The sequence below is a fragment of the Rana temporaria genome, chromosome 9 (assembly GCF_905171775.1).
Source record: "Rana temporaria chromosome 9, aRanTem1.1, whole genome shotgun sequence".
In the NCBI taxonomy this organism is placed as follows: Eukaryota; Metazoa; Chordata; class Amphibia; order Anura; family Ranidae; genus Rana; species Rana temporaria.
In genome coordinates, this window is record NC_053497.1 from 2,702,459 (window position 1) to 2,713,074 (window position 10,616).

The 10,616-nt window shown below is 45.8% G+C and overlaps 1 protein-coding gene across 1 annotated transcript; it reads left to right on the forward strand.

The window, feature by feature from the left end:
• The first annotated feature begins 884 nt into the window (after positions 1-884).
• LOC120914400 (protein Wnt-11b-like) lies at positions 885-10,283 on the forward strand. Its single transcript, XM_040325094.1, has 5 exons — positions 885-1,100; positions 4,745-4,980; positions 6,287-6,564; positions 7,620-7,912; positions 9,982-10,283. The coding sequence occupies exons 1-5, from the start codon at positions 1,030-1,032 to the stop codon at positions 10,154-10,156; spliced, it is 1,053 nt and encodes a 350-aa protein (XP_040181028.1). The 5' UTR covers positions 885-1,029; the 3' UTR covers positions 10,157-10,283.
• Positions 10,284-10,616: the final 333 nt, after the last annotated feature.

A 10,616-nucleotide genomic window follows, 5' to 3' on the forward strand; every position in this document is an offset into this window, starting at 1 on the left:
ATATAATGCACTTGACATGGATGAGGATATTATATATAATGTAACCACCAAGAATAAAAAATAATCATCATAATAATAATGTACATAATGTAACTATCATAAATAATATATATATAATGTATTCACCATAAACAATAACAATATAATATACCTGCTATAGATAATAATATATATATAATATATCTGCCATAAATAATAGTATAGTAACATTCCATGTACCTGGCATGAATAATATAATATATATATATAATGTACTCGCCATAGATAATAATAATAATAATAATAATAATAATATAAATAATATACCTGCCATAAAGAGTAATAAATATTCCATGTACCTGGCATGAATAATATATATAATGTACTCGCCATAGATAATAATAATAATAATAATATAATATATATATAATATAATGTACTCGCCATAGATAATAATAATAATAATAATATAATATATATATAATATAATGTACTCGCCATAGATAATAATAATATAATATACCTGCCATAAAGAGTGATAAATATTCCATGTACCTGGCATGAATAATATAATATATATATAATGTACTCGCCATAGATAATAATAATAATAATATAATATATCTGCCATAAAGAGTAATAAATATTCCATGTACCTGGCATGAATAATATAATATAAATATATAATGTACTCGCCATAGATAATAATAATAATATATATATATATACCTGCCATAAAGAGTAATAAATATTTTTAATGTACCTGGCACAGAGGTGAGAACAGCAAGGCATGGGGGCGGGGCGATCCCACCTGGACAATGCAGGGGAGGGGGCGGTCCCGGGTGACGTCAGAGACCCGTATATAAGGAGCCGGGAGCCGGAGTCGGACACAATGTAGCGATCTATAGAGATAGAAGGATCGGTGAGATCTCCGCACAGATCCGTATACTGGAGCCGCACAGCGCCCCCTTCTGATCACACTCACTCACATTGGGACCTGCACCCGTTATTTTTGGAGATTTCCCCCCACCGCACCCCCAATTATCGGCAATGGATCCGTTCTATCTCTGGATTGCTCTTTTCTGCTCCGGCTTCGCGTCTGGTGGCGCCATCCAATGGCTGTAAGTAGAACTGCATTGCATTGCTCTGGGACCCCTCTCTAGAGTTGCTGTATGGGGGGGGGCTCTGGGACCCCTCTCTAGAGTTGTTGTATGGGGGGGCTCTGGGACCCCTCTCTAGAGTTGCTGTATGGGGGGGGGCTCTGGGACCCCTCTCTAGAGTTGTTGTATGGGGGGGGCTCTGGGACCCCTCTCTAGAGTTGTCTGGGGGGCTCTGGACCCCTCTCTAGAGAGTTGTATGGGGGGGGGCTCTGGGACCCCTCTAGAGAGTTGTATGGGGGGGGGCTCTGGACCCCTCTAGAGAGTTGTATGGGGGGGGGCTCTGGACCCCTCTAGAGAGTTGTATGGGGGGGGGCTCTGGACCCCTCTAGAGAGTTGTATGGGGGGGGGGCTCTGGACCCCTCTAGAGAGTTGTATGGGGGGGGGGCTCTGGACCCCTCTAGAGAGTTGTATGGGGGGGGGGGCTCTGGACCCCTCTAGAGAGTTGTATGGGGGGGGGGGGCTCTGGACCCCTCTAGAGAGTTGTATGGGGGGGGGGCTCTGGACCCCTCTAGAGAGTTGTATGGGGGGGGGGGGCTCTGGACCCCTCTAGAGAGTTGTATGGGGGGGGGGGCTCTGGACCCCTCTAGAGAGTTGTATGGGGGGGGGGGCTCTGGACCCCTCTAGAGAGTTGTATGGGGGGGCCCTCTGGGACCCCCTCTCTAGAGTTGTCTGTGGGGTGCTGGGACCCCCCTCTAGAGTTGCTGTATGGGGGGGCAGTTCTGGGACCCCTCTCTAGAGAGTTGTTAGTCTTGTGTCTAAAGATCTTTCTCTAGCTGTAAATAAGATGACAATGCAATCAGATTGTTGGTTTATCCCTCTGTGTAGGTGATCAGGCTTGGGGGGGGGGGGGGTGTACATGGATTTGATGCAAACTCAAGCTTTGCTATATGATGTGTTCCATTTGCCTAAACCTGCATCTTCAGTAAAATAATCCCCCGTGATCCTGCCATGGTGTACCTTGTCCAGGCACTTCCTGTTATAGGGTGACAACGCTCTGTCCCCCGTCTCCTGCATTGTCACCCTGTCACATGGGCTTCTGCTGGAGACCACACGCGCTGTATGAAGCAGAACTCCCCGCGTTGTCCTGGAGCTTCCCGCTGGCCTCTTTGGACCAACAGATTTTCCCTCACTTCCTGTCCTGACCATCGCTTTTACCTGACAGGAAGTGAGGGAAAATTTCCATGAAGTGTGCAGACAGAAAAGACGGATTGGGGGGGGTTGGGTTGGGATCCGGCCTTCCCATACACTCCAGGAAAAAAACTATTATGGTCTGTGTTGTTGTTGGGAGATTTATGCTAATTTCCTGTTCGATTTTAAAACCGTTGTCACCGGGATATTGGTGGTTTTGCCAGCAATCTAGCAGATACCGTCTCGTGTCCACCTGGTGTGTGTGTGTGTGGCTGGGCAGATATCATCTTATCTATGGAGTGTAGATTGTACAGATCTGATTCTGCTTGTCTGTACAAATTGGCGATCAGTTAAGGGCCGTCTGTCAATACGCCGAACCTTCACTACAAATGTCTTTATCAGTACAGGAGCCAATCCTTATCTGTCTGTGTGCCCAGAGATGCTGAGCCACAATCCCTGCATGCCCAGATAATCCCTTATCTGTCTAATGTCTGCGCTCTCCTCCACCCCCCAGCTCTACGGAGAGGGCCATGCACCAATGGTGGTCAATGGGCTGCTTCTAATCATGGAGGGTTCTCCTGCCCGGGGTGGCTGGAGGGTTCTCCTGCCCGGGGTGGCTGGAGGGTTCTCCTGCCCGGGGTGGCTGGAGGGTTCTCCTGCCCGGGGTGGCTGGAGGGTTCTCCTGCCCGGGGTGGCTGGAGGGTTCTCCTGCCCGGGGTGGCTGGAGGGTTCTCCTGCCCGGGGTGGCTGGAGGGTTCTCCTGCCCGGGGTGGCTGGGGGGTTCTCCTGCCCGGGGTGGCTGGGGGGTTCTCCTGCCCGGGGTGGCTGGGGGGTTCTCCTGCCCGGGGTGGCCGGGGGGTTCTCCTGCCCGGGGTGGCCGGGGGGTTCTCCTGCCCGGGGTGGCCTGGGGGTTCTCCTGCCCGGGGTGGCCTGCGGGTTCTCCTGACATGCTACATGAGAGGTTCGGAGACCATGCATAACCCAACAGCCCTTCTCTGTCTGGGGTCCATGGAACCTTCGAGTTCCTCCAGAGGTTGTTGGGGGGGGGGGGGGGGGGGTGTTCCATGTGCTGTGGCCAACTGAACTCCCATCTGATGGTGCCTTCATAGATCCAGGTCCATCACCACTGGACAGAGCTAGTAGCATGACACCAATGATCTTTAAAGTTGTCTATATGGGGTGGCATTCTAACATGTAAAAGGGGGGGGGACATTCTTCCCATAGCCCAATACCGTAAAAAGATGTTCCCCCTAGCCCACCACTGTAAAAATGGGAGGGGGGATGTCCCCCCCCCCCCCCTAGCCCACCACCGTAAAAAGATGCCCCCCCCCTAGCCCACCACTGTAAAATGGGGAGGGTGGGGTGTTCCCCCTAGCCCACCACTGTAAAAACGGGAGGTGGGATGTTCCCCCTAGCCCACCACTGTAAAAACGGGAGGGGGGGTGTTCCCCCTAGCCCACTACTGTAAAAAGGGGGGAGTTCTTCCAATATTCCACCACTGGGAGCGTTTTCCTAATGACCCCCCCCCTGACTAATCTTAGCAGGGGTTTTATTAGATGTGAGAATTTTGTAGGGGTTCCTCCTGGGTAAAAAGGTTGAACAAGGCTTTCTTTGGCATAATTGGGTACCTAGGGTAAGGAAGTTCAACTACTGCCTTCAGATTCTGATGGCCACATAAGTGCCAAAGGGCCATATGTGCCCCCCCCCCCCCCCCCCCGGGCTGCAGGTTGGGCACCAGGGCTGTAGACCCCCTAGAAGACCCGATCTCAACACTTTCCTGGCTGTCCTTTACTCAGCCCTACAAAGAGAACCAATCTGTAGACTTCTCCAGTGCCGGCTTATCAGGAGGTCTAACCATCATGCGAGATTTTCTAAACTGTCCATTCGCTGATAAGCTGCGGTCAGCGGGGCCTGGCCAGGTAGACATCAGATCATCCTCCCACTGTATTGGGACATTTTCCATCCACATTTCAAGTCCTCCAGGGTTCACTTTCCCCACTCTGGGTTGGGCTACCTTTCTTGTCTAGAAAAGCCACCGAGGCAGAAACGTAGACAATGAGGACGTCTGAATTTGGGGATTCTTTGGTGCGTTGGCAGCCCGTTATTTTCAGTAAGCCATCTTGGTGGAATTTAACCCTCCTATTTTCAGCCATGGAAGCCACCATCTTGGCCTCTGGTCTTCAACTGCCATGACACTGCACATGTGATCAGTTATGACGCCAGCCATTGGCTGGTTTGACAGTCTGGAGGAGAGCACAACCAATGGGACAGTTGCATTCTCGGCATGTGCCGGAAATGTAAACTGATGGGTTTGCTTCCACTTTTTTGGATAATGCTGCATGAGGTGGTCTCGATTTTCCTTTAGGAATATTTTATAAAGCTTTTTTCCATGTTCAAGTCTTGTATGTAGCAGTCAGTGGAAGATAATTGCTGTTCTTTGGTCTAACGGATTCTTTACGTCTTCTCCACCTTCTCAGGGGTCTCACCGTTAACGGCAGCTCCGTGGCCTGGAACGAGAGTGAACATTGCAACCTCCTCAAAGGACTGGTCCCTGACCAGATGCAGCTTTGCCGAAGGAACCTGGAACTCATGCAGAGCGTCCTCACCGCCGCCAAACACACCAAACACGCCTGCCAGATGACCCTCTCCGACATGCGCTGGAATTGCTCCTCTATTGAACTCGCACCTCACTTCACTCCGGACTTGCAGAAAGGTAAAAACGTGAATACGATGTAGAAAGGTTCCTTTCCGAAGGAAATAATAAAAAACTTTTTTTTTTTAACTTCTCCGGGTTTTCTCGGAACCGGACTTGCAAAGTTTCAAACAAGACTTGGCGTAACGCCTCATATGGCAACAGAGGTGGTCTCTCTCCTGTGGTGCAAGATATGTGGCATCTTCTTGTGCTGAGAGCGTAGAAAAGTGACTGCAGAAAAAAGGCAGAGTAGTCCATCGAGGTTTTTTTTTTTAAATGTATATGTAGTTTTAACTTTGAGCATGCTCGGTTGTGCACCAAGGCCAAGTTCCTGGTCTCAGACTATCGATTGGGGGCTGGGGAGACTGGCTCTCGATCAAGTGATCACTGTAAAAACTCTGCAAAGAGGAAAAGATGCCTTGTGCCCCCCCAAACTATAGGAGATCTAAAACAAAAAATGGAGTGAGGGTGAACCCCTGTTTGGACTTGGTACCCAGTCGGCTAAAGGGTGACCCAGTATATAGAGCTTGGGAGTGGTGGCTAACTTTTACACTTACAAGAAAAAGTTGCTGTGAAAAATTGAGCTTCTGTGACCAAAGCTGCAGATTAGTGCTGGCCTTCCTGTACAGGGGCCTGGGCCCCATTAGTCCAGCATAGGGAGGCCCTGGCAACTTTATAATGTAGGCCAGTGGTTTCGACCTCTTCTGGCCCATGGGGGCACCATTCCCCCTGCTGACACCAATAATGGGGGCAGCATTTCCCCCCTGCTGACCCTGTCAATGGGGTGCTGTTCTTCCCATTAATACTAAGTGGGGCACAGTCCTCCCAGTAAAACCAGTGATGGGAGGGGGGGGAACTGGTGCCAGGTCACTGGCCAGTCTGGCCCCCCTAAAGCCCGAAGGACAGTAGTAAACTGGCCCTTTTGTTTAGAAAGATTGGAGATCCCTGGTGTAGGCAATTCAAAAGATCATAGCTCAATGCCCCCTCTCTTCCAGTCCATGTTTGCTATGCTTCAGATTTGTGAATGAATAGGGAGCCTATGTACAGAGTGCTTCCTGTTCTTTCATTCTGCAATCTTTTCTCTGCAGCCTCAGCTGCAGCACAGATCTGCCTTGATCTTTCTCTACATCAAAGTGAGACATGGGGGGGGGGGGGGGGGGGGTGGTCTGTTTTAGGCTGCTGATATTTTACCGAAGCTCATTCACGCAGGTACTCGAACTATAATCTGAATAATCATAGTTGCTATATTTTTTATCTAAACTTGTATTCTACATTTCACGTCATGTTGAGTTATAAATATCACGTTTTCTTTCCATTCTTCCTCCAGGGACTCGCGAGTCTGCTTTCGTGTACGCTTTGGCTTCCGCCGCCATAAGTCACACCATCGCCCGGGCCTGCGCTTCAGGAGAGTTGCCGACGTGCTCGTGCGGGGCCGCGCCGGCTGAGGTGCCCGGCCCGAGCTTTCGATGGGGCGGATGTGGCGATAACCTGCGTTACGGCCTCCAGATGGGGTCGGCCTTCGTGGACGCTCCGATGAAGTCCAGCAAATTTGGGACGCAAGCCACCAAACTCATGAACCTGCACAACAACGCAGTGGGCAGACAGGTGAGGGTTTTTTTGTTTTTTTTTTGCCTTGTCCACTGTTTACATTGATGCGTTGGAAGATGTGTCTGTTTTTTAGGCATTGTGGCCATTTATGAACCTCATTTAGTTTAAGATCTAAACCCAACAAAACCTTTAATACTGGAGCTAGTTTTTGGATGTGGTGTTGCTTGTTGGGTGGGGGTGGGGGTGGTGTTGCTTGCTGGGTGGGGGTGGTGTTGCTTGCTGGGTGGGGGTGGTGTTGCTTGCTTGTGTGGTGGTTTTGGTGTTTCTTGCTTGATGGGTTAGTGCGGTGGTGGTGGGGGGGGGGTGCCTGTTTGTTGGGGGGTGGTGGTGTTGCTTGCTTGTTGGGGGGGGTGGTGGTGGTGGTGGTGGTGGTGGTGGTGGTGTTGCTTGCTTGTTGGGTTAGGGTGGTGGTGTTGCTTGTTGGGTGGTGTTGCTTGCTTGTTGGGTTAGGGTGGTGGTGGTGTTGCTTGCTTGTTGGGTTAGTTTGGTGTTGCTTGCTTGTTGGGTTAGTTTGGTGGTGCTTGCTTGTTGGGTTAGTTTGGTGGTGCTTGCTTGTTGGGTTAGTTTGGTGGTGCTTGCTTGTTGGGTTAGTTTGGTGGTGCTTGCTTGTTGGGTTAGTTTGGTGGTGCTTGGTTGATGGGGTTGCTTGGTGGATGTGTTTGAGGCAGTATTGGTTGGTGGGGGTGCCCCCCCCCCTTGCAAGTACCAAAAATCCCTGTTGATCCTGCCAGTATTTCAGTTTTCTTGTATAGTATGTTGCTTGGAGATGGGGGAGATTTTATTTCTAGGACCCATTGGGTTGATTTTACTGGTTCAGCTCTGCATAGGAACCAATCTGCTTCCAGGTTTTGTTGCCAACACTTAATTGAAGAAGCTGAAGTTAGAAGCTAGTTTCTATGCAGAGCTGCACCAGATTTTGCACCCTCTAGGTTTGGTAAACTGACCCCCCTATGTCAGGGACTTGTATTCATGTGTAATGAACCAAGTTAAGAGGTTCCTGTCCTCGGTGTTGCAGGATACTAAAGGGATGACTTCATTTTTTTCCCCTGTAGGTCCTGATGGATTCCCTTGAGACAAAGTGCAAGTGTCACGGAGTGTCCGGTTCTTGCTCGGTGAAGACCTGCTGGAAGGGGCTCCAGGATTTGCCACATATAGCCGATGAGCTGAAATCCAAGTACTTGGCGGCCACCAGAGTCATGCACCGGCAGATGGGAACCCGCAAGCACCTGGTGCACAAGGAGCTGGACATCCGGCCCGTTCGGGAATCGGAACTGGTGTACCTGAACAGCTCGCCGGACTACTGCACCCAAAATCCCAACCTTGGGTCCTACGGAACGCAAGACAGGTGAGCGACCATCCTTTCTGCATGGGGTGTTTTTTTTTTTTTTTTTTTTTTTTTTACGAGTTTGGGGATCCCAGCAGAAAATTACTTTCTTTTGCTTTACCTCCACAATGCTCAGTTACCGTATAAGCCGAGGCACCTAATTTTACCACAAAAAAATGGGAAAACCTATTGACTCGAGTATAGGCCTAGGGTGCCCATGCCTCACTGTGCCCATGCCTAGACTGACGTTTAACATGGGAGTCTACGGAAGGGGTGCCCGGCTTTGAAAAATCGGCTGTACAGGCCACCCATCCCCCCCCTGGTAATGGTTATTTTATATTTATAATATAAAATAATAAATGTAAAATAACTGAAATGACTAACATTTTATATAGAAAAACTAATATTTATATTAAATTTTGTTATTTTTATATTGGTTATTTTATAGTAATTTAAATTGTATAACATTATAAAAATATAAATAACATGTATAATAAAAAATAACTAACATAATTTAATATAACTAACTAATATTTAACATCTAATAGAACTAATATTTAATATAAAATATTTTGTAGTAATTTTTTTAAATGTATTAATTTTTAATTTGAGTATTGGGTGGTTGTCCAGGCTACCCACCCCCCTGGTAATGTTTTTTTATTTATAATATAAAATAATAAATGTAAAATAACTGAAATGACTAAAATTTTATATAGAAAAACTAATATAATTTATATTAAATTTGTTATTTTTATAGTAATTTAAATTATATAACATTATAAAAATATAAATGACATAATAAATAACATGTATAATAAAAAATAAATGACATGATAAATAACTAACATAATTTAATATAACTAACTAATATTTAACATCTATACAGGGATCGACAAATCCCGGGCGCCAGGTCGCCATGGCGACTAGAAATAGTGTCCTGGCGACTTGGCTTGGAAGGTGGGCAAAAAAAAAATAACAAAAAAAATTGTTTTTTTTTTTTGTGAGCTGGTTCCATCTGGTAGTGAGCCGTTGGTATTACAAGTCATTACCACCAGATGTAAGCTGGCGCCATCTGGTGGTGGACGTTGATATTACAAGTTAAGCATTACAAGTTAAACAGCAATTCTAATGTAATTTTTCACTATTTTCACTGCCATATTCTTCCCTCTAATTAGAACACCCAAACATTATATATATTTTTTTATCCTAACACCCTAGAGAATAAAATGGCGATCGTTGCAATACTTTCTGTCACGCCGTATTTGCGCAGCGGTCTTACAAGCGCACTTTTTTGGGAAAAAAATTCTTTTTTTAATTAAAAAATAAGACAACAGTAAAGTTATCCCCATTTTTTTTAATATTATGAAAGATAATGTTACGCCGAGTAAATTCATACCCAACATGTCACGCTTCAAAATTACGTTTGAACACCGTTTACATATGCGGGCGCTGCTCACGTATGTGTTCGCTTCTGCGCGCAAGCTTGTCGGGACGGGGTGCGTTTTCTGGCTCCTAACTTTTTTAGCTGGCTCCTAGATTCCGAACAAATTTGTCAACCCCTGATCTAATAGAACTAACTAATATTTAATATAAAATATATTTTGTAGTAATTTTTTTTTAATTTTTGAGTATTGGGTGGTTGTCCAGGCTACCCACCCCCCTGGTAATGTTTATTTTATATTTATAATTTTAAATAATAAATGTAAAATAACTGAAATTACTAAAATTTTATATAGAAAAACTAATATAATTTATATTAAATTTGTTTTTTATATTGGTTATTTTATAGTTTAAATGTATAACATTATAAAAAATATAAATGACATAATAAATAACATGTATAATAAAAATATAAATTACATGATAAATAACATGTATAATATAAATGACGTAATAAATAACATGTATAATAATATAAATGACGTAATAATAAAAAACATGTAAAATAACTAACATAATTTAATATAACTAATATTTAACTTCCTAATAGAATTAACTAATATTTAATATAAAATATTTTGTAGTAATTTTCCAGCCTAGTGATCCACTGCTCACTTTTTAACATGATTTTATTTATTTTTTCCCCCCAGACTCTGCAACAAAACGTCGGTGGGCAGCGACAGCTGTAACTTGATGTGTTGCGGCCGCGGGTACAACGCCTACACCGAAACCATCGTGGAGCGCTGCCAGTGCAAATACCACTGGTGCTGCTACGTCATGTGCAAGAAGTGCGAGCGGACGGTGGAGCGATACGTCTGTAAATGAATGCTTTGCACGTTTATTTTTATTATTTTTGGACTTTGAAGGGCGAAGGGCCCCTAAAGGATTAAGCTGTAATTGTCGGACGCAATGCAGGCGATTGTTGGTTGGCGAATGACGGGAGAGAGCCATTCAGTGGATCTGCTTCCAATAAAAGACTCTTCGTCCAATCGGAGACCTCGGATGGACACTGACATAAAAAAAAAAAAACAACTAATTGGGCCTTGGCTGGCGGTCCGCATCAAATAATGCACTGAATTTAAAGGGGGACCCTCGCAGTCTACAGCAACTGGGACCTCTATGGTACCCCTGATGCCCCCCCTACACCCCTAATCCTAAATCACTAGTCCTAAAAGATGTTTTTTTTTTGGAGTTTATACAGATGGCAAATTCAAACCATTAGTTGCCCTTTCACATTCATGGTGCCTCGGGGTGTTCAATGATAAAGCGGCCCATTCATTTCAAA